This window comes from Pipistrellus kuhlii, unplaced genomic scaffold, assembly GCF_014108245.1.
Source record: "Pipistrellus kuhlii isolate mPipKuh1 unplaced genomic scaffold, mPipKuh1.p scaffold_m20_p_4, whole genome shotgun sequence".
Classification (NCBI taxonomy): Eukaryota; Metazoa; Chordata; class Mammalia; order Chiroptera; family Vespertilionidae; genus Pipistrellus; species Pipistrellus kuhlii.
This window is the reverse complement of record NW_023425540.1, coordinates 39,452,103-39,477,232: the sequence shown is the minus strand read 5'-3', so window position 1 is coordinate 39,477,232 and position 25,130 is coordinate 39,452,103. Positions and strand designations below refer to the sequence as shown.

The following is a 25,130-nucleotide window of genomic DNA, read 5'->3' as shown; positions in this document are numbered from 1 at the left end:
CAGGCCGCACTTTCCCCTCCTCCCGGCGCCTTCTCTCCAGTGAGGAGCCGGGCGCGGGCGGCGCGGCGGGAGGGGCGGCGGCGGAGGGAACAGCCAGTTGTTTAAAATCCTTCTAGAGCAGTTTCTAATTCCCCGCTTGCGCCGGGGTTCGGCGGGGGGAGGGGGGGAAGGAGAGCGGGAGGAGGGAGGCGGTGGAGAGGGAAGGAGGGAGGGAGGGAGGCTGGGAGGGAGGCAGAGAAGGAGGGAGGGGGGGGAGGAGGGAGGAGACTGCCTCTCTGGCTGTAGCCGCCGCCGCGCGCCGGGGAAGGCCGGAGGGAGGAGGAGGCCTGTCAGTCTCGCGCGTTGCCTGGGCGAAGGGGGCGGGGCCCTGGCGCGGGGCGGCCAATGGCGGGGGTGGCTGCGTGGGTCGCCATGGGGACGGGGCTGTTCCCGAGGAGGCTGTGATGGGTTGACAGGTGCGTGACAGTGGGAGCTGCTCTCGGCACAAGCATGTACGGCAAAGGCAAGAGTAACAGCAGCGCCGTCCCGTCCGACAGCCAGGCCCGGGAGAAGTGAGTGTCCCCGCCGCTCGCCCACCGCCGCCGGCGCACACGCGCGCGCGCGCGCGCGCACACACACACACACACACACACACACACGCACACACACACACACACACACACACACTCGTGCACTCTCCCGGAGACCTACCGACACCCGGACCCTCTCCGCCGCCGGGGGAGAGCCGGGGCGGGCGGGCAGCGGGAGGAGGGCGCGACCCGGGGGCACGCGGCGCGGGGGGCGGCTGTCCCCCACAAGGTGCTCTCCCTCCCGGGGCGGCGGCCGCGGGGGGCTGCGGGGCGGGCCGGCGGGAGGGTGTTGTTGGGGGGCGGCGGCAGTGCCGGCGGAGAGGATGGAAACTTGTTTGGGGGGTCGCGGGGGATAACCCGTGGGCTCCCCTCCTTCCAAAGTAACTTTAGAGCTGGCGTCCGGGGCCGCCGCCGCGATCCGAAGAGCTGCCGGGGGTCGCGGGGGACGGCGGGAGGGGGCGGCCGCTGGGAGCGGGCTGCGTGGCGGGGATCGCGGGGGTTCGGAGGGACGGGCTGGGGTCGGGCGGACTGAGCGAGGGGCACCGGCCGCCGCGGGGTCGCGGGCGCCGGGGTTCGGGGCTGGGAGTGCCTGCCGGGCGGGCGGGCGAGCCGAGGGCGGCGGTGCCTGGCGGGCGGCGGGCGGAAGCCGGGCGCGGGGCGGCCGGGCAGGGCCCCGTGGGGCGCGGAGACGCTCGGGGCGCGGAGGGCGTGTGCGGTGCGGGTTGTGCGGGGGGCGTGGGGGCTCTCCCGGCCCCTGGAGGGGGCACGCCGCCGCGCTCGCAGCAGCCGCCGCACCTCCCGGAGCCGGGGCGGGGGGCTCGGGGGCCGCCGGGGGGTGAAGTTTGGGAGTCCGAGGAGGACCGCGCTCCCGGGGAGGAAAAGTGTGCTGGCGAGGAGCGGGATCCGCTGGAGGAGGCTTTGCTTTGCTGCCTCTCGCAGCCTAGTGGACTCCACGGGCGGCTGCGGGCGAACTTTTTTTGGGGGGAAGACTTGCAGCTTTGCAGTGATCGGGGGACCGCGGTGGCCCGGGGGGCGCGGAGGGGGTGCCGTGTGCGCTGCTGCGGCCCCCGGCGCGCGCGGGGCTGTCCGCGGTGGGAAGGGGGCACCGGCCCGAAAAGGGGTTTTGGGGGAGGGAGCAGAGCAGACGTGGGAAGGAGTTGTTTAGCGGGGTGGTTAGGCGCAGACACAGGTGTTAACTTCGGGGGGTGCCCGGAGGAGGCTGGCGAGAGAAGCGCCCCTTCTCCGGAGATGCCGCCGGCAAGGCACACTGCAACGCAGGGCTGGCTGCCGCCGGTCTCCTGGACTGGTAACGGTGGTTTGGTTGTTGGCTACAAAATGAGAGCCAACAGTGACTGTGACCACTGAGCGAGAGAGAACCCCTCTGTGTGTGTGTGTGTGTGTGTGTGTGTGTGTGTGTGTGTGTGTGTGCAGCAGATCCATGGTTCCTGGTAACCACGTCCCCTGGGAGGGTGAGGCTTACCTTGTACTGGAAGGTGCTCTCTCCCTTCCTTCCCCACGGGGGTCCGTACTGGGGGGAAGTCTGAGACCATCTCCCCAAAGCTACGACGTCGGTTACCTTGCGCACGGAAATAGCTGCATAAATAAAAAGCCAACGCGCAGGTTTCCCTGTTTGCTTTAGGCAGTGAAGACAGCCTTCCTCCTGAAAGTTTTTCTTGTGCCCTAGGGATGGGAACATTTCCTAATCTCCGTGTTGGCAGCAGCACACACAATCCCCATAGGATTTAGGGGTGGCAGGCCTGGATGTAGCAAAAACAACAAAACAAAAAATTAACGCGGAGATGCTGGGTTTCTTGGTGGTGGTTGTTTGTTTTCCCCAAAGATATTTTCTGAGGAGGTACATTCAGGATCTCATGGCTGTGACAAGGAATGTGTAACCAGACAGCATCAGAGCCTGGTTTGGAAAGAAGCAGTTACTGGAATCAAAGTTTTGAAACAGCCTCCATTTGTGTGCATTAATCATTGGGTTGTAATATGTCTGATACAATAAAAGCATTTTCGAGGAGGATGTTTAAATGATCACAGAGCATATGGGATTGAAGCAATTGAACTATGTTGATGTAGAATCTTATTTATTTTGAGGGTGGTTGAATTTGAGGATAAAAGTGATTTTGAATTTTAGTTGGATTCCCGGGAATGGCTGAATTTAATCTGTATCATGATAACTTTTTAAATGGTTAAAAAAAAAAAGTCTCTGAGATACTTAATGAGGAAGTTGGACCTGGTGTGTCTGGTCCTTTGTAGTTCTCATTCTGTGATTCTTTCATGAAAACAAATCATTGCCACTTTTGCTGTTAGAGCTATCAAACTGAATACCAACCAACATCTCTTTCTTGTAAGCAAAGTAGTGGAAGTTCTGCTAGATGGTGCTATTAGATTTAAATATATGTCTTCCATTCATTGTAATTGGCATCAGGAACCTAGACTCTGGCTCTCCTTATGAACTAAATATAAGTGAAGAGGCCACTTTTGGAACATTGACAATGGCTGTTCTGAGTTAATTATTGCATTAATTTCTAGGTGAGTATTGTTGAATCTAAGACAACTGCTGAGGTAAATTTTATTTTACAGAATAAACTAATTTTCATTTTGGTGGGAGAGTTGATCTGATTGCTCAGTTTCCCAGTCATGTTTACTTGGGACATTAATGGCGCTATTCTGCAACAATGTACTAACTTCTGAAGATAGGAATCTTGAGTTGTCTTTGAAATGGATGCCACCAGATTTAAAACAACAACAATAAAAAATGTTTAAGTATATTTTTTATTGATTTCAGAGAGGAAGGGAGTGGAGAGAGAGATAAAAACATCTATTGGCCCTCTCCAGCAACCTCCTGCTTGGGATAGAGCCCACAACTTGGGCATGTACCCTGACTGGGATTGAACTATGACCTCCTAGTTCATAGGTCTGTGCTCAATCACTGAGCCATGCTGGCTGGGCTAGACAAACTTTTTTTAAGGTGGCAGATTTAAAAGGTACCTGAGCAAAAAAAAAAAAAATACTTTTAGTAAGCAAATTAGAATCGTTCTGACCTCAAAATTCACAGAAGTAATTTGTTTTTCAGTAATAAATATGTAAATATTTACCTTGCTTTTATAAAAACATTCTGAAAAAGGAGTCATTATGAATAGTGGTATGCACACAAACTAAATATATTAGTTTTATAATCTATTAAGAAATGTGTTTTATAACAACAGGTCAGATCTTGTCAGCACTTGTCAGATCTACCAAACGAAACACCGAGTAACAAGGTAGCTGACAAGTGCTTACCTGTATTATTATGTCTTTGCTTTTTCTTTCATTAAGAAGACACCACTAGAATATTTGAAATTAAGTTGTAGGTTTTACATATTTTTTAGTCATTTTAGTATATAGTTCTGAACATAAAAATGGCATAGGGAATATAGTCAGTAATACCATAATAACTATGTATGGTAGGTAACAGGTGATTCCTAGACTTACGGAGGAATCACTGCATAAGATATATAAATACCTAATTACTATGTTGTACACATGAAACTAATATAATATTGTAAGGCAACTATAATTAGAAAATAATCTTAAAAAATAGCCAGTCAAGTTAATTACTTATTTTATTGTTTTAAAAACCAGACAGATCAAGTCTATACAAAGGTTTGGATTAGGCTTAATTATAGAGGGAATGATTGCAGATTTTTGGAGGGAGGTGGGATGTTTGTGTAGAAATTTAAATTCTGATCTTGTTAGGTTATTTCTCCCTTTAGCAGGCTTTTTTTTTTTTTTTTCACAGACAGAGTTATAATTAAGTAATTATATAATTGGTTTGTTTAATGTCTAGTCTCCTCTAAAATGTAAGTTTCTTGAGGGCAAATTTCTTCTCTGAGGTATCCTTGATATTTAGGGTAGTGCCTTTATACGTAATAGCACCAAATAAATAATTGAATAAATGAAGATAGTAGACTGGAAGGAATTTTTTACAATGTGGAAAAAATATTTTGACCTCCAAAATGACCTCCAAAATAAAGACTTTAAAAGTTTTAGTTTCACATTCAGTAGCTTAATTGTATTTCAAAAATAGCCAATAAAGGCAAAACAATAATTATTACTTGTTATTCTACATGACATAGCTGCTGTGGTCAGCATTTTATGTATATTTTCTCCAATTCTCCCATTTAAGAAAGAAGAGAGTGATTTTTTTATCCATTAAAGGAAAAAGAAAAGTGACTTGCTCCTTACCTGGGTTTCTAACAAAGATTTCTTTAATTTTAGAAGCTGTGGTTGAAACTGAAAGATATACTTTTTCTGTTTACCAGATTGGCTTCCTGATCTAGGGTAAGATGCTATAAATTTAGGGAATAGCATTACATAATCAGGTATAAGAGACTTTAAAGACTTGATCAGATGTGCAGACTTAACCATTCCTTAACCCTTCCTTTTGATGGATGGCAGATGTATGTGTGGTTTGGGAAGGCACAGAATTTTTAGGGGTGAAATTGGAAGCCTAGATAGTGAAGACTTTTTGTCTATTCAGATTTTTTTCTTCTAGGATAATTTCATAGCAAGGGAGGATATTTCCTCCAAAATGCTAAACAACTTTTATCTAACATGTCATCTTGGTTGTGAGAGTTTTTCTTTGGATTACTCTCTTTTTTATTATTTTAGAAATATCTCCACCACCACCACCACCACCACCACCACCCCCTCTCCCCCCTGGCCTCAATGAGTTTTTGAAGGAACAAACCTAAAGAAAAGAAAACGTGTAAGATGTTAAGAGTTAAATTCTAGCATTCTTTATCTGGGTACTTATATTGACTCTTAGGAAAGGGGTTAATATTGTAATCTATTTTTCATTACAAAAAAAGAAAGAAAATGAGAGGTTTATTCCCATACTTTAGCACTAGTTTGCCCTATAAAACCAATTCCGGATGAAAATAAATCATTAAATTTTAGTTGCTCTTCAGTAGTGGACCAAATGTGTCTTTTCATCTTCAGTTACTACTAGAAAATAGAATTATTTTGTTTTAAAATTAAAACATACAATTTGGGGCTGGCAGTGGAATACATAGATTGCAGTTTATTAACATTTCACCCCAACAGTTTAGAGTTGAAAGTAAAATTTGGGAGAAATATACTTTGAATTTAGAATCTTCTTTCTTCCATAGAGATTATAACTGTTATGTTAATGTTGGTACATAGCATTGAGGATTAATGTACTAGATTTAAGAGATATGATGCTGGAAATATATAATTTAAAAATATGTATTGAAGATAATTATAATTTTATTGTGGAGTACATGGGTATATTCTCTAATATTGTGCACTATTGTGTTTATTCTCTATTATTGCTTTGATAATGGGTGGAAATTATATTCGCATGATAGTTACACGTTGGTTAGTAATGTGTGAGTCTTTGTAAATAAATGTAAGCTAAAATATTACTTTTATTAGTAACTTATTGTTTCCCAAGGAAGGAGTTAAAGTAGCATTGGAGCAATGGGATAAGATATATTGGAGGATATATCTGCAGAGAATTTGGAATAAAAAAAATCAGTGGTTATATTTAGATTTTAAACTTTGCTTATTAGATTTTATATATATTTTACATATGCAACATAGATCATGTAAGATTTTGTTCACACCCTATATAATAAAAGGCTAATATGCATATCGACCAAATGGTAAACAACCAGTCGCTATGATGTGCACTGACCAGGAGGCAAACACTCAATGCAGGAGCTGCCCCCTGGTGGTCAGTGCACTCCCGCAGGGGGATCCCCGCTCAGCCTGAAGCCCTGAGCCAGGCTCATGGCTGGTGAGCACATCAGTGGTGGCGGGAGCCTCTCCAGCAGTGCTAAGGATGTCCGACTGGCGGCCACCCGGATTGCAAGAGGACGCAGGCCAGGCTGAGGGACCCTCTCCCCCACACCGGGAATTCCGGGTCTCTAGTATGTCTATAACAACATGAGTAGGACTGCGAAATTCACTTGACTATTATAGTAAAACCCATATAATCTGCAAGAGGACGCAGGCCAGGCTGAGGGACCCTCTCCCCCACACCGGGAATTCCGGGTCTCTAGTATGTCTATAACAACATGAGTAGGACTGCGAAATTCACTTGACTATTATAGTAAAACCCATATAATCTGCAAAAAGTGATCTGAAGGGTGGTCCACTCATTTTCTAAATGTTAGAGACATAATAGAGGCTATTATTACTTTCTTAAACTATATCCACTGTGTGAGGACATTGAAAAATGGGTGAAAAATGGTTCACTCAGGGAAGAAAAGAGTTTTTCCAGGCAACTTTTCATAGTCCTGCAGCTGCCCAAATTTACCAGTATGGTTGGCCATAATAGGAAACACAGTTTTTGTCAGAGTTGGTTAATAGTTAAAGATTTTGAAAAGTAAAGCTACCGTATTTTTCCGGCGTATAAGACGACTTTTGAAATGAAAAGTCAACTGAAAATCGGGGGCAAAAGACCAAAATTGCACAAAAATTACCTGCAGATCTTGATGGCAAAGTAAGTCTTTTTTTTTTTTTTTCAATATATATATTATTGATTTTGTACAGAGAGGAAGGGCGAGAGATAGAAAGTTAGAAACATCGATGAGAGAGAGTCATCGATCAGCTGCCTCTTGCACAACCCCTCCTGGGGATGTGCCCACAACCAAAGTACATGCCCTTGACCGGAATCGAACCTGGGACCCTTCAGTCCCCAAGCCGACGCTCTATCCATTGAGCCAAATCAGTTTCAGCAAAGTAAGTCTTTTCTTTGAAGTGGGGGGTAATCTTATATAAGCCTAAACCTATGTTTTAACTGTAAAATTAGGGGGTCGTCTTATACGCCCGAAAATACGGGTAATAATGTTTTTTGTAATATTGACAGGACAAAAATTTATCTGTATTCAGGAGACCCTGGGCAGTTCCAGTGCAATGGAGGATGCTGTTAATCCTCACCTGAGGATATTTTGTCATGGATGGAGAGAGTGGAAGGAAGATGAGAGCCAGAGAGAGAACATCCATGTGAGAGACACATTGATTAGTTTTGTTGCCTCCGCAGGCTCAGGGAGGGGCTTGAGCCTGCAACCGGAGAACATGCCCTTGACCTGAATTGAACCCAGGACCCTTCAGTCCCCAGGCTGATGCTCTATCCATTGAGCCAAACCGGCTAGGGCCAATGGAGAATTTAATATTTGTTCCTTCTTCTTTGTCTCTTCTTAAATAATGACAGAACAATCCTTATATTGTATTTTAAGAATTTTGATTATTCTAGGTTATGCAGGCCTGTAAACAGCTTTCAGACAGTAATCAACTATTATAGCATCTTAAATCACAGTTTAGCTAGAGTGAGCTTGAGGTCTCCAATTTTGATCTTCTGTATTAATTTTTCTTCATGGAATATCAAGTAGTTTGGCATAGAAAACAATATAGAAAAAGTATAACACTTTTTTCTGCTTTAAAATATTTTTTGTAATTGTAGGTATTAATATAGTATAGTTTTAATTACTAAAATAGTTTTCACTTTTGATTAATATAATCTAAGCCATATTAAATAGTGATGGGATATTTATGAAGGTAAGAACAGAAGGTAAGATGAAAATTTACGTATGGCTCTGTCCATGTAAGTGAAGAGAGGAGTTGATGCTAAAAACAGCATCTCCCCTGATATTCATATGGTTATTTTTTTCATTAGTGATCTGATATTTGCCTTGGTTCTCCTTTTTTTTTTAATCTACTTCAAACCTGAGAAAGTACCAAGAGCTACTGATAGAAGAAAGCCAGGTAAATATATTATTTTTTTACATGATTTTATTTACACAGGATTAAAATGAACGTTTTCTGTGAAATAACAAAATTCTCACTACTACATAAAGAGCTTATGGAGCTTTGTCCTAGAAGGTTATTGTTTCACAGTAACAATAACAACAATGCTATCATTTGAGTATTTTGTTTATATTTGGCCTTTACTTATATTGTTTCATTTAATCCAGTTAAGAATCCACTGCCTGTAGGTACTATTTTCTGTTAATGTTACAGAACAAACAGAGGCTTAAGAGTTTATGATGCTTTTGGCTGCTGGTATCAAATCAGGAGATAGAAAATGGCTTAATTGATCAGGTTCTAAAAATAAATCTCACTTAACAAGATTCGTGGAAGAGGTAGCTTGGTAGTTGATTCAGTGAAACAAGTACATCCCCGGTTCAGGATCAGTTTCTCTGCTGTCCTCATGGTTTCCCTCTCAACATTCCTGCAGATTCCCAGCATCGTTTTCTCATAAAGCCAATCAGGAAGGCAGGGAGAAGGGCAAGGTTCACCCTTCTTCATGTTTCATACTTGGCAAGGAAACCCTTTTCTTCAAGTTGCTTAGCGGATATCTTCTTCTGCCTTACTGAAGAGAACTACCATTCCCTCCCCTAAACCAATTACCTGCAAAAGGTTACCATAATTGGTTTCAATCAGTCATCCTTCATCCTCTGGGCTTGGAAACATTGCTCCCTTGTCCTGAACTTCCTAAACAAAACTGGGGCTCTTTGGCAAAGAAGATGTATCTTGAGGCTATGTGGAGAATAAAGTGGGTCCCTGCTTTAATGAAACTTATTTTCAATTTTCAAGGAGAAATGTATAACGCCAAGTAAATAAATGTAGTCGGCAATTTCAGAAAGTTATAAGTACTGTAAAAGCAATGAAGTAGGGTGATGTAATTTAAAGAGTGACTGGGAGGCTAGGTAGTCAGAGGAAGGTTCTTAGAGAAGGGACCGTTTATGCAGAACCCTGAGTAATATTGAAAGAATCAGTTATGAGGAGATTTGGGACTAAAGAATTTCAGGCAGGTTTCAAGTACCATTGAGGAAACCTCTCAGCATCAGCATAATTGCTCAGGTATATATAAAATACTGTATGCATCAAGTTTGGAATGATAAACTATATTTCCTGGGGCCTACTTTTGGTTTTTACTGAAGAATTGGGCGAGAGGTCTAGTTTACTTGGGTTTTCCTAGATAATAAGGTTGACTGTCTCTTATCTCCTAACTAGGACAGTGGTACATGTGGGTTTTATAATAATGTTGGCTATAGAAATAGGTAAGATTTATTGAACACTTACAGCCTATTTGATGTACACAAAGGATGGTACAACTGCCATAAAATTTCCCAAATTGGATTAGACTCTCTTACTGTGTGCTCTCACAGCAGCCTCTACTCTTCCTTTTGTCATATCTGTCATATGTTAATGAATTATTTGTGTGATATTTTAATGTCTTATTTCCCAATTAGATTGGAAGCTCCCTGAGGACAAGAGCCATAGTGTTGTTTTCTCCAGTATATTCCCACTTATTAGCATAGTGCTTGGAATTCAGATTAGGTGTCTGTGGAATAAATGAATTGAGGATTCACTACAGTGTATCATTATATCTAGCTCATTTTATCCACAATATTTCTAATATTTGGTACCAGAATAAATGTATAATCTCTAAGAAATGTTTTCTGTAATATAGGCACTTAGTCCCCTGGTGAATTTTAGGGTAATAGATTACCTAGTTGTTTTACCATGAAATATGTGTATAACCTGTATAATAAAAGCCTAATATGCTAAGTGCCTGGTCGTCCATTCAATCAATCAAAGCGTAATATGCTAATGATATGCTAAGGCTGCACAATGGCTCACTATGACATGCACTGACCCCGGGAGATGCTCCGACTGTTAGGTTAGTTTGCTGCTGGGGTCTACAGTTGGGACTGAGTGAGATAGGCTGGACATGCTTCGGAACCTTCCCATAGTCCCTCCCCAGCTGGCCAACCTCCTGCATCCTTCCCCAGCTGGTCAGTGCACAAGTGGGGTCCCTTGGTCTGGCCTGTGCCCTCTCGCAATTCAGGACCCTTCGGGAGTTGTCACAGAGCCAGTTTCAGCCTGATCCTGCAGGCCAGGTCGAGGGACTCCACTGGTGCACGAATTCATTCACCGGGCCTCTAGTTTTAATATAAATTTGTATTAGAATAATCTTTTCTTTTAACAAATTTAATAATGAAATGTTACTTTATAGTTTCAAGATTTCTTTAAATCTCACAATGATCTTGTGAGATAGGTGAAAATTGACTACAGAGGTTTATAAGTGGAAATAGATTTACCCAGAGAAGGTACTAGGGATACTATGTGGCAGAACTGAATCATATTAAGATTATTTTTGGTTCTGAGGTCAGTGTTTCTTTCATTATACTACAGCTGCCTCTTTTAAAATGAGAGATTCATGCATATATAGCTTAAGTAGGCAGAATCATGAATTTAATGGTAGTTAAAAGTTTGTACCAATACTTGGATTAAATTGAAAGTATTGCTATAGTGTGCATTAAGCACAAGTCTATACAATTACTTAACTCCAAATATGCTATATCATAAATAAAGTCTGGTTTTTGTTCGAAATCCTTGTGCTTTTGTTATATAAGTTAATTGGTTTGGGATTTGGGGTAGCTGGGATTTCAAAATTTTGATCAATGAACTATTCTCTATTTCTTACCAATTAGCTTCAATTTGGAGAGTAGAGTAGGGAAAGGAAATAATAATAAGATATAAATAAGAATAAGGGTAGGGAAAGGAAAGGATTGTTTTTCCTTTTGTACCCCTTTCCAATATAGAATCTTGATATGAATTATTGATAGAATATTCTTTTTGTTTGTTTTTGTGATGGTAAAATATATATAACATAAAATTTATCATTTAAGCCATTTTTAGGTATACATTTCAGTGGCATTAAGTACATTCACATTATTGTGCAACCATCCCCATCGATCTATAGAAGTGTTTCATCTTCCCAAACTGAAACTCTTTACCTGTTAAATAATAACTCCTCCCTTTCCCTTTTCCCAAGCCCTTGGGAACCACCATTCTAGTTTCTGTCACAATAAATTTGACTATTCTAGGTACCTCGTATAAATGGAATTATACAGTTTTTGTCTTTTTGTGTTTGGCTTCTTTCCTTTCTTAATCCCTCTAGCAACTTCATATGACTCCATTGCTCCTTTAAACTATTTTGCCTCAGTGTATTTCATTGCTTATTGTGGGAGTTATGAGGCTGGGAGCAATGGGAGTTGTGAGGCTGGGGAGTGGGAAGGGAATGCGTGGATAGTTCCATTTTTAGTTGGGGCGAGAGGCAATAGAAAAGAGAGAGGTTAAAGAAAAAGGTTAAGGAAAACATTTACAGCTGCTAATAAGTTGGGCAGAATGACAGCAACCAAAAATGCTCCACAAATAGTTCCAAATTCTTCAGCTGGTATTTGAGACTTAAGAACTGGGATGTAATGTTTGTCAGATAGGAGCTCAGATTACCATTTCAGGTAGAGCTGTTTCTTCCTTCTTTCTGTACCTAGAGGCAAAGTAACTGACATACATTACTTCAGTTGGTGAATTTTAGAGTCAGAAATCAAAAGAAAAGGAATATATAATGTCTAGGAAAAAAAAACTTTCTCCTTCAATTATGAATCTCCTATAATTATTGTCTCTTCCAACCAACATATGGCCTATTTTTTTTGTTTTGTTTATTTGTTTTTTGGACTAGGGCATCTGGAAAATTCCATGTGGTCCATGAGCAATAGTATAACCATATTGAATCTATTTACAGTCATTTCTGTAGTACTGACTATTAGAAAAAAATAGAAACAATTCCTTAGTTTTATTTTTTTCATTCATTTGTTGTTTATAATTGGATTGAAATTATGTGATGATTATACTCTATCAGTGCATTTAAGCAATAGCTATTAGGAAGCTATTAAAGGTATTTCAATATGCATTTTCAAACCCTGAATTAAACATATTATTTTTTTATTTAGAAATATAGTAGTGGAAAAACCTGAGTGAGGTTTCTTACCATAAAATTCTTATATATACACATAGGTGCGCACGCTCGTGCACACATGCACACACACACACACACACACACACATTTGTGTGTATATATTGGGAATAATTTGCAAGTAGTTTAACCTGGGAATGAGTTACTAATTCATTTTGAATTCAAATTGTTACTAGGTCAATTATGTAAGTGAGTTGGACTTAGGTATAAATTTAGGGCTAGAAAGATTAGGGTAGATACATGTTGTTATTAAAATGTTAAAGGCTGTTGATGCTTTTCTGTGAGATGGGGATATTAACAAGATCACACTATAAGCAAGCACTGGCAACAATGCTGCGAGTTGACAAAGTGTTTTTGTGTATTAGGTCCTCAGCAAGATAGCTTCCTTAAAAGGGGAGTTGGAGACAGTTTACTAAAGGTATGTGCAGAGTTACAACCAACAAGGGATGGAGGAACACTGAGGAATTAGCATCAAGGGAAGAGTTACCTGCCTTAGATCTGCAGGAGAAAAGGGAGAGGGCAGTTAACCAAGATCCAGTGAGCACTGTGGTCTTTGCAGAAATGTCACCCTCCGGGGGCTGTGGCTTTATGAAGAGGACCACAGATCCTGTGAAACTCACCGTAAACAGAGGCTGGAGGCCTACCTAGCAAAGAGGGGGTCTTCTTTCCTGCCTGTTCATCAGCTGAAGCCTCCTTACTGTAGAATCCATCTGGGAGCCAGAGGGCACGGGAACCAGGATGACATACTCTGTAGCTGCAGATCAGCCTCCCAGGTCTGTGCAGGGCAAAAGTGTAGGGAGTAGATACGGTAGGGCCAGTGGAGAATATATAGGAAAATGTGTTTTTTTACTGTTTAAAAAAATTTAAAGCCAAGTCTTCTACTTCTTTGTGTTGAATGTCCTGAGAAAATAGAAGTTTTAAGTTGGGTTTTGTCAACATAGCATTTAAAATTAGTTTTTAAAACCCACTTAACTATCTAGAAAAGCCAAAGCGACTGTGATGACCAATGACCGGCTGGTAGCTATGACATGCACTGACCACCAGGGGGCAGACACTCAATGCAGGAGCTGCCCCCTGGTGGTCAGTGCGCTCTTACAGCCAACCTCCCACAGTCCCTTCCCCCAGCTGATTGGGGCTGGCCAATCACCTCGGTCCCTCCCCCCTGGCCAGCAGGGCCCAATCGGCCTCCATTGGGACTAGGCAAGATGGCTCTGATCACTAGCCAGGCCAAAGGACCCCGCCTGTGCATGAATTTATGCACTGGGCCTCTGGTTTAACGATAATATAAATTTGTATGCATTTTATGAGGTGGGGAAAATATTCCTTCTGCTTTCCGCTATCTTTTCATTCCTTTATTTGTTTAAGAAATATTAACTGTCCCTCTTATGTCTGCCTTCTTTGAGCCTCTTGAGCTGAGATATGAATAACACAGCAGTCTCTGTCCATCGGGAGCTCACCATCCAGAAGGGGCTCGCCACCAGATTATCACGCTGGCTAACAAAGCACTATAATGATATGCACCAAGTGCTCCCGGAGTTGTGAAAAAGGGTGTTGAATCCAGCCTAGGGCTACGGTAGTCTCAGAAGCTATTTCTAGGAGGATATTTATTAAATAAGGAATAAGAATTAGCCAAATTAGGTGGGGGGCAAGTAAAGAGTATTCTAGGAGAGAAAAATACACCAACACGGCTGCATTAAAGAGTACGGCATATATGGTGAACTGCAAGAAAGTTGGTACGGCTGGATGTGCTGTAAGGGATAAATCTGGCAAGTTAGATAGGAACTATTTTGAGAGTAACCTTGAGTGGCCTGGGGGACAAGTAATTTTAAGCAGATAAGAGACATCTTCTGAGGTGCAATTTAGAAAAATCATTCTGGAAATAATGTGGAGGGGGGGAGACAGATATATTAGAGAGCTATTGTAATAAGTAAGCTACTGTAGTAATAATCATTTTTCTACATCACTGGCAGCCCCGTGGATGTCTCAGGATGTAGAGCATAGGGGACTTGGTAGCTACATGTGGACATCAGGCTTTCTAAGATGCTGTAATTGTGGGCAGAAGTTTCAGTCTTAGGCTTTAAGGGACTGCAGAGGAAAGACAGACAGGTGTGAGGAGGAAGATGAGTTCAGTTTGAGGTACCACTCAGACCTAGAGATGGAGCACTCTGGGAGGAAATCGGGTACGTGGTTTTTAAGCTGGGGTGTGGAGGAAGTGTGTCTAGGCTGGAGATACAGAATTGGGAAGGAAAGGGGAAGAGAGATAATATTTGTAAGCAGAAGGTACCTGTGTGCCAGGCACCTTGTTTGTAAGTTACTTTATTCTTTTTTTTTTTTAAACATATTTTTATTGATTTTTTACAGAGAGGAAGGGAGAGAGGGAGAGAGATAGAGAGCTAGAAATGTCGATGAGAGAGAAACACCGACCAGCTGCCTCCTGCACACCCCCCACCGGGGATGTGCCCGCAACCAACATACATGCCCCTGACCGGAATCGAACCTGGGACCTTTCAGTTCACAGACCGATGCTCCACCACTAAGCCAAACTGGCTTTGGCACTTTATTCTTTACAGTGTTATGAAGTAGCTGTTATCATCTGCATTTTAATGATATTGGCTTCATTTTAATGATGAGAAAACAAAAGCTTTAGTAGGATAAGTAACGTGGCCAAGTAACACATGTCAGACCTGGAATCTGAACTGAAGTTTAGCTCATCCTTTCTCCCTTCTAAACAATTAACTTGCCCTGGTCAGTGTGGCTCTGTTGGTTGGAGCATCGTTCATACACTGAAAGGTGGCAGGTTCTATCCCTGGTTGGAGCATGTAAAGAGGCAATCAGTTGATGTTCTCTCTCTCTCTCTCTCTCTCTCTCTCTCTCTCTCTCTCTCTCTCTCTTTCTCTCTCTCTCTCTCTCTCCCTTCCTCTCTTTAAAAATCAATGAAAAACATATATTTGAGCAAGGATTAAAAAAAAAATCAAAGAATCCTAACATAAAAAAATACAATAACTTTATTGAAGTATGAAATGTACTAGAGTATATACAAAAGTGTACATATCGTAAGTCTATAGACTGAATTTTCACTTAACTAAACACACCAGTGTGACCAAGCACGCACATCAAGAAAAAGAACATTACCAGCACTCAGAAGCTGCACACATGCTATGCCCTCCTGTCTTCCCAACTTTAAGCAACATAGATTAGTTAATTTGTCTTACTCATTATGTATGGCCCACTTTTTTTTGGCTTGTCTAGCATTTGAAGCCCTGAGATGGGAGTGAAGCCATCTTTATGGGAATGAATGCAAGGGAGAAAGTGAGAAGACATCAAGATGGGACTTCAAGGAATACTTAAGGGGTTGGAGGAAGAATTTGAGACTGAGACTGAAAGGGAACACTAGGGAGACACGAAGGAAACTTGTAAGGGGACTGGCATCACAGAAGTCAAGGAAGAGGATGGTTTAACTTTAGACTAAGATCATTTGTGACCACAGGGAGGACAGTTTCAGTGGTTTGGACCCACGCTCACATGCAGTGATTTCTGGAGCTGCCTATCAGGCAAGGAAGTGGAGACCTCACATGTGGACAGCCTCCACTTGGGAAAAAAGCACAGAGAGAAGACTAACTATTATAGAAGAGGGTGTACATTTTTTACTTAGGTAATTTTGAATGAGGTAGAGCATTAGTTGGGAAACACTGGTTTTATCATTTTGTAAAGAGGTTTTATCAATTACTTTGAACCTTTTTTTTTAAATTAAAGATGACAGTACTGGAATGCTCTAGGGGACATGGAAGGGAAAAAGAAGGCAGTAGGTAAAGTGGTTTTAGCTTTAGTAGATGGGCTTAGAAAGTGATTGTGAGTTTTTAAAATTATTTTTAGGGTGAGGTAAGATACTTTGGTGGGGTTACATTGCTAGCTTTTCTCAACTGTTTGTTAAAAGCTTTTATGACTCATAGGCGATTGGGATAAAGGGGACATTTGCAAATGATGATTGGGGAATGACTTTGGAATAGTTGAAAAGCTTAGTAGCTGTCTACTCTGGCTGCCAATCAGTAGCACATAACTTAAAGCAAATGTCTGGTGGGAAAGTATTTTAGAAATCTCTTCTGGTTAGCATACTTTAACTCCTTTCTATAGAGCAAACATATCAAACTCAAAGGCTAACACAGGCCAAATAAGCAAGGTTTAAGTTTATGTGGGCCGCAAAAAAATAAAAGCTTAATTTTTCATAGAAACGAAGGTTTATTTCGATAGAGACATGCTGAATACAAAGGGCTAAAATAAATGAGTAATCATTAACATAAAATAACAGAACATTTTAATAAAAATTAATATTTTTCTTGAACATTAACTTACCAGACACTGAATAACTGCACAGATTAATAAGCGTAATGCAAATCTATCTTTCTTGTTCCCCGAAAGCGAAACATTTACTGTTGTGCACACCAAACAAGTCAGTACAAGACTAACGACATGGCAATTGGCTGCTAAAATATTCATTGCTATGCTGCTAGTATTAGTGGAGAGAAATGATGCACCTGTGGGTAAGGTGCATAAGTGAAATGAATGCAACATGATTGTAGTAATCAGTCATTAGTGAACATTGTAGTTCATTATTAATAATTATGTATAATAGGATATAAAAAAGACATGACATTTTTATTAAAATGTTTCTTACATACTATTATATTGGCTGGGCCACAAATATATTCATTGTGGGCTGCATGTGGCCTGCAGGCTGAGAGTTTCACATGCTTGCTGTAGAGTATCTCTAAATTTCTTTCCTGCTTTTTAAGTTGATATCAATAGAAGGGATAAATGAGAATACTGAGTAAAACCCCTATTAATAGTGCAGAATATTACTCTTTAAAATACTTTTTATGAAGTATATGCTGTTTGAGTCTCTTTATGTACAACTAGAGGCCCAGTGCACAAATTCATGCACATTGAAAGGAAATTAATTAGAAAAAATATTTTAGAGGCTGGGACTGCAGGAGGGCTCCAGGGTGTGTCTATCCTGTCTTACCCAGTCCCCATCAGAGCTCGGGGCTGGCCAGGGAGGGACTATGAGAGGGTCCCAGGGCATGCATGTCTGGCCCATCTCACCCAGTTTCGATCAGCTGGATCCCAGCAGCAAGCTAACCTACAAGTTGGAGTGTCTGCCCCCTGGTGGTAGTTAGTGCGCATCATAGCCACTTGGTTGAGTGGTTGACCAAACAGTTGACCAAATAGTTGGACACTTAGCATATTAGACATATATATATATATACACACACACACACACACACACACACACACACACACATATATATGTATGTATGTATATATATATATATATATATATATATATATATATATATATATGGCATATATATATTCTAGAAAGTGTAAACTAATTTTTGTTAACTGAAAGCAGACCAGTGGTTGCCTCTTGGAGGCATAGTGGGAGGGGCCAGAAAGGGTTGGGAAGGAGAGATTACAAAAGCTTTGGGGGTGATGGATTTGTTCATTATCATGATTGTGATGATGGTTTCATGGATGTATACACATTTCAAAATGTATCAAAGTACCCACTTTGCTATGTGCAATGTATGACTGCATGTAAAGCTGTTCTTAAAAACAGTTATTATTTAGGTAGTAAATATTCAAAGTAAAAAAATTTAAAATACAAATAAAGTGATGAAAATAAAAATAATAATATAACACTCTGACTTTTCTATATTCATACCTATATGTAAATTTTTTTATATTATTTACAAAGAAAAACATTAAACCACCTGACTAAAAAGGACCCTTTTAAATAAGAGCAGGGAAGGCAACAATAGATAACATTTATGAACACTTGTCATTTTCCATGTTCCCTGTAAACCCCCCCCCCCCTCAGACACAACTTTCAAAATAATTTGCTTATTTCACTCTGCCAGGCACTGTATAAGTCAATGGAGATAGAGTGGTGAGCCTGACATGCCTGCCAGAGAAGTAAACGGCATAGGGAACAGTTTGTGCTTGGGAGACTCTAGAAGAGAGAGATGTCCTCCTTCCTAGAGACAGAAACTCAGAAGCGCTTTAGTTGTGTGTATGTTTGGGGAGGGATGATTTTGGAAGATGTTAGAAGCTATTTCTTTATTATTTATTAAAAAGTATATTTGAATTAAAACCTTTTAAAGTATAAGTTAGAATGAGTTCTGTGTAACATTATTAATGGCATATTTGCCCTTTACATAAATCTCATGACTGTTTTATTAGAGCTTCAAAATGTAGCCGACAGGGTCAGGGTTATTATTTACTTTTTGTCATATAGTTATAAAAGGCAATAAATTAAGTTTTGTCAGTATATATTTAATATAACTTGCAATATCCAGCATGAGGTGAATTAACTAAAGTTTGCAACTATTGCTGTTCTAAGCAAAATTTGTTAAGTACTTTCAGTTGATCATTTAATATGCTTATATTCTTTTCAAATCAACAATGGGGAGCATGTGCAGGTCAATATGATTTTTCTCTTGGGAACTTGAATAAAGTGGCATTTATTTGAAAAATCTTCCAATATGGGCAGTGGTTTTTATTTATTTGTTTGTTCGTTTATTTTTTTACAATATACAAAATAAATCTATCACCAGACTGTAGATACAAAATAATTAGCCATTTACATGCAATAAACTTTAATATTTCAAGAAAATTTATTTTAAATGTAATAATATTACATGCAATAAACCTTGATATTTCAAGAAAGATTTTAAATATATTATTACAAAAACTGTACTAATATAGTATAATATCACAAAAGTTGTAGGAAATATTAAAAACCTGCAAGTAACAGAATTACTTCTATCTATACTAATAAAAGCCTAGGTGGTCCTCATGCCCTCACGTGACGCCCTCTCATCATCACAAGATGGCCACCACAATCTGGCCATCACAAGCTGCCACCACAAGAAGGCCACCATAAGATGGCCGGCAGGGGAGGGCAGTTGTGGGTCAAACAGGGCAGCAGGGGAGGGCAGTTGTGGGCAATTGGGCCAGCAGGAAAGAATAGTTGGGGAAAACCAGGTCTGCAAGGGAGGCAGTTGGGGGTGACCAGGCTGGCAGGGGAAGGCAGTAGGGGGCAATGGGCTGGCAGGGGAGCAGTGAGGCATCAATCAGGCCAGCAGGGGAGCAGTTAGGGGGCAATTTGGCTGTCAGGCAGGTAGAAGCGATTAGGAGTAATCAGGCAGGCAGGCAGTCATGCTGTTAGGAGCCAGCAGTCCCATATTGGAGAGGGTGCAGGCTGGCCTGAGGGGGACACCACTCCCACCCCCTACCCCCACAACCCCCATGCACGAATTTCATCCACCAGGCCTCTAGTATATTATATATTCTCCCCCCCACCCCCCGGCTCTATTTTTGGTCATCAGTTTATGTTGTTCATTATATTCCACAAATGAGTGAAATCATGTGATATTTATTTTTCTCCAACTGGTTTATTTCGCTTAGCATAATGCTCTCTAGGTCCATCCATGCTGTTGCAAATGATGAGTTCCTTCTTTTTTACAGCAGCTTAGTATTCCATTGTGTAGATGTACCACCACTTTTTAATCTACTCATCTGCTGTGGTGGGCATTTAGGCTGTTTCCAAATCTTAGCTATTGTAAGTTGTCCTGCTATGAACACAAGAGTGCATATATCCTTTCTGATTGGTGTTTCTGATTTCTTGGGATATACTCCCGAAAGTGGGATCACTGGGTCAAATGGGAATTCCATTTTAATTTTTTTGAGGAAACTCCATACTGTTTTTCACAGTGGCTGCACCAGTCTGCATTCCCTCCAGCAATGCAGCACTTGTTTGTTGATTTATTGATGATAGCTATCCTGACAGGTGTGAGATGGTACCTCATTGTTGTTTTGATTTGCATCTCTCAGATGATTAGTGACTTTGAGCAGGTTTTCATATGTCTCTTGGCCTTCTACATGTTGTCTTTAGAAAAGTGTCTATTTAGGGCCTTTGCCCATTTTTTTTTTTATTGGATTGTTTATCTTCTTTTTGTTAATTTGTATGAGTTCCCTGTAAATGTTGGATATTAAACCTTTATTGGAGATAACATTGGCAAATATGTTCTCCCATGCAGTGGGCTTTCTTATTGTTTTGTTGATGGTTTCTTTTGCTATGCAGAAGCTTTTCATTTTGATGTAGTCCCCATTTGTTTATTTTTTCCTTAATTTCCATTGTCTTAATTTTTTGTTGCAATGGTAAATGGGATTTTTTTTCAATTTCTTTTTTTGTGAGTTCATTATTGGGGTATAAAAAAAACACATAGATTTCTGGCTGAAACTGGTTTGGCTCAGTGGATAGAGCATCACCTGCAGACTGAAGGGTCCCAGGTTCGATTCCAGTCAAGGGCATGTACCTTGGTTGCGTGCATATTCTCAGTAAGGGGTGTGCAGGAGGCAGCTGATCGATGTTTCTCTCTGATTGATGTTTCTAACTCTCTATCCTTCTCTCTTCCTCTCTGTAAAAAATCAAGAAAATATATATTTTTTATAAACCATAGATTTCGGGATGTTAATTTTGTATCCTGTTATATTGCTGACTTCCTTTATTAAGTTTGGTAGTTTTTTTTAATGTAGTCTGTAGGGGTTTCTATCTACAATATCATGTTATCTGTGAATAATGACCGTTTTACTTCTTTTTTGATTTGGATGCCTTTTATTTCTTCTTCTTGTCTGATCTTTATGGCTGGCACTTTCAGTGCTATGTCAAACAGGAGTGGTGAAAGTAGGCATCCCTGTCTTGTTCCTGTTCTTAGGGGAAATGCTTTAGTATTTTCCCATTGAGTATGATGTTGGCTGTAGATTTGTCATATATGGCCTTTATCATATTGAGGTATGCTTCCTCTATTCCCATTTTGCTGAGAGTTTTTATCAAAAATGGGTATTGGATTTTATCAAATGCTTTTTCTGCATCTGTTCATGTGATTTTTGTCTTTCAATTTGTTTATGTGATGTATCACATTTATTGATTTGTGAATATTATACCAGCCTTACATCCCTGGAATAAATCCAACTTGATCATGGTGTATGATCTTTTTAATATATTGTTGGATGCAATTTGCTAATATTTTGTTGAGGATTTTGGCATGTATGTTCATTAGGGATATTGGCCTGTAATTCTCTTTTTTTGTAGTGTCTTTATCTGGTTTTGGAATTAGGATATTGCTGGCTTCATAAAAAGAGTTTGGAAATGTTCCTTCCGCTAGGATTTCTGAAATAGTTTGAGGTGTTCTTTAAATGTTTGGCAAAACTCCCCTGTGAAGCCGTTTGGACCTGGGCTTTTCTTTGGTGGGAGTTTCTTGATTACTGGTTCTATATCATCAGTTGTTATTGGCCTATTCAGGTTTTCTCATTCTTCCTGATCCAAATTTGGGAGTTCTTTTTTTGTCTAGGAATTTGTCTGTTTTATCCACATTGTCCAGGTTGTTGGCAATATAATTGTTCATAGTATTTTTTTACAATCCTTTGTACTTCTGTGGTGTCTGTTGTTACTTCTCCATTTTCATTTCTGATTTTATTCATTTGGGTCCTCTCTTTGTTTCTTGATGAGTCTGGCTAACAATTTGTGAATTTTGTTTATCCTTTCAAAGAACCAACTTTGGTTTTATTAATTTTTTTGTATTGTTTTTAGTCTGCATATTATTAATTTTTGTTCTAATCTTTATTATTTCCTTCCTTCAACTTACTCTGGGCTTTTCTTGTTATCTTTCTAGTTCTTTAAGTTGTAGGGTTAAATAGTTTATTGCCCATTTTTCTTTTCTTTTCTTTTTTTTTTCTTTTTTTTTGAGATATGCATGTAGTGCTATGAACTTCCCTCTCGGGACTGCTTTTGCTATGTCCCAGAGATTTTGGGTTGTTGTGTGTTCATTTGCATTTGTTTCCAGGAAGTGCTTTATATCTTTCTTGATCTCATTGGTAACCCATTTATTGTTTAATGAATGCTATTTAGCCTCCATCTCTTTGAATGTTTGGGGGTGCTTTTACTGTAGTTGATTTCTAATTTTATTCCACTGCTATCTGAGAAGATTTTTGATGTGATTTCAATCTTCTTGAACTTGTAGAGATTTGTTTTGTGTACTAACATATGATCTATCTTTGTCATTCTTAATAATTTTTGAATGAAGGGCTGTGTACAGGCCATGATGGTTATGTCGAGAAGGGAGTGGTGAGGTTCTTACAAAGAGGAAAGTATAGGGACTATCAGGAAAGGCAGCTGGAAAGGAAGGGGCCGGGTCATGACCAGGTGCAGTTCAAGTTAAGGTGAATGGACTTCATCGTGGAGCTCATGGGCGCCAGGCAGAGTAGCAGGCTCAGAAGTGCACAAGCTGTCTTTCTGGGGCTTGTGTGCTGCTAGAGTTGCAGGTTCATCTGGAGAAGCAGTGATTGCAATGACCTAGCTTTTCCTGATTCTCTAGGCAATATCCAGCACTTAAGTTCCTTGCTTTAGGTGATCCTAAAAATATTCACTGAGAATCTACTCAGCACTGAATACTTGTCAGTGAACAAAGCAAATGTGGTCCTTGCCATCCTGAAGCCTGCAATCAGAGTAAAAAAGACCAGCATCTCATGACCAGGCATGCCTGCACATTCTGTACACATTTTTCAAGGGCAATGGTCTTGATATCAGCTGTAGAATAACCAATTATTGATTGGAGAGGCAGTGATGGTACTGCTTAAGTATCATACCATCTTTAAATGTTTTCCATATAAATACTTCTTAAAAGCAGAAACATCTTTCTACTTAACAAATTCATGAGGCTTAATAAGCCAGTTTTTCTTTGCTGGCCATTGTCTTTATGGTGTGTACTGACAATTTATTTATATTATGTATATATTTCTCAATTGTTTTGCTTGTTTTCTTGGCAAGGTTAAGAGCTTTGGAATGTATATTAATTATGTATATTTTATAGTTGCCTACTGTCATTTGGCATGAAGTCAAGGGAGGGAAATATTTGTGTCAAACTGAAAACAAAAAACAAGGTAAAAAATATATTATTTTAGGTTTGCAGACTTTTAAAATATTAAAGATTGCTTAGAGATTCTTTATGTTGTCTATTTTATCACATTTTTCTTAGTTATTAATATGGAAGTGATCTAACAAATGTAAAAGTAAACAATGACCCTTTTAAATCTATGTATTTTTAAAAATTATAAAAGGCAACGAAATAGGTATAGGTTGTTATTTCTTTTCCATATCACCCAACAACTCATTTAAGTAGCTTTAACCCAAATAAAATGAGGGTCTTAACTCTAAATTTTAATAAAAAGACATCCTTTTGTCCATTTACTGGAGGTATTGGTGATATAACATGCACATTTTCTGATGGATCTGTAGTTAATATTTAATTTTTTCCCCCAAATGTCAATACTGATGATGTTTGAAAATGTTTCAGATTTCCTTTCTTTTTAGAGGGCAGAGAATAGTTTCACATCAGTTTCTTTTTATTTTTTATTGTCGTTTAAGGATATGATATGTTTATTGGAGAGAGAGAGAGACAGAGAGAGACAGAGAGAGACAGAGAGAAATATAGATGTGAGAGAGAAACAATTGGTTGTATCCTGTATGCATCGCCACCAGGGATGGAACCTGAAACCTAGATATGTGCCGTGACCAAGAATTGAACCCACAGCCTTTTGCTGACGCTCCAACCAGATGGGCCAGGGCTCTATTTAAAAAAATGTGTGTTTTTTAAATTTACTGATTTGAGAGGGAGAGAAAGACATTTATTTATTGTTCCACTTATTTATGTATTCATTGGTTGATTCTTATATGTGCCCATACCAAGGATTGAAACCACAATCTTGGCATATTGGGTTAATGCTCTAACCAACTGAGCTACTTGCCAGGGCCAGTTTCAGATCTTTTATTGTTGTTGTTAATCCTCAGCCCAGGATATTTTCCCCATGGATTTTTAGTGAGAGTGGAAGGGAGAAAGAGAGAGAGAAACATAGATGTGGGACACATTGTCTCCACATGAGCCCTGGGAGACTAGGGCTGGAAATTGAACCTGCAACCAAGGTATGTGCCCTTGTCTGGAACCCTCAACCCTTCTGTGTGCGGGCCAGTGCTATAGCCACTGAGCCATGCAGGCCAGGGCTAATTTCATATCTTTTTTAATGCATGGAAATGTAACAAGTTGAAATAAGCACTATTTAATGTTCAGGGCCCTACTTAGATAAAAATAGCCATTATGATAGGCTTATGGGAGATTTTGCAGTTTCCTAAATTACATAGCTACAGGCAAGTACTATCTAATTATGACATTTAGCCAGATCAAGGTGAGTTAATATAGGAAGAGAAAAAGGATTCAATGAAATTTAGGGTTAATAATTTCTTAGATTTCCTAACAGATATGATCTGTCAACAAGTTGGAGGACTATAATGGACAATTCTAGGGCCTGTTTGATATGAAATAATCTAATCTAGGTAGATGATAATAAATTCACATTATATGAAATACATAGTGACAGTCAGTGACAGTCAGTGACAGTCCTTAAGTGTTAAGTCTAAAGAGTCTCTACCTGTGTGGCTATAATGAGTGTTTCTGACCCTTTTCTTCCAGCTGTTGATATTTTGATAGGGATCCCTACCACCATAAATTACTATGATATTTGAAAGTCATGCAAGCCCTCTCTATTTCCACTATATTTGTTTATTGCTATATGACTTGTTCTCTTCTATCTGACTTTCAAATTATATT

General features: G+C 40.2%; 1 protein-coding gene across 14 annotated transcripts in view; it reads left to right on the top strand.

Annotated features, from left to right (window-relative positions):
• SSBP2 (single stranded DNA binding protein 2) overlaps positions 1–25,130 on the top strand; it is a 202,579-nt gene that overhangs the window by 428 nt on the left and 177,021 nt on the right. For 10 of the 14 annotated variants that reach the window (XM_036411334.2, XM_036411336.1, XM_036411332.2 and 7 more), the window contains exon 1: positions 351–551. The exons of 1 other annotated variant lie outside the window; for it this stretch is intronic. In XM_036411334.2, the coding sequence (XP_036267227.1) occupies positions 490–551 (62 nt within the window). In that variant the 5' untranslated portion in view covers positions 351–489. Of the gene's footprint in view, positions 1–350; positions 552–8,318; positions 8,349–25,130 lie in introns of those variants that run through there. 3 more of the 14 variants (XM_045571687.1, XM_036411326.2, XM_036411337.2) reach the window with 3 other exon arrangements.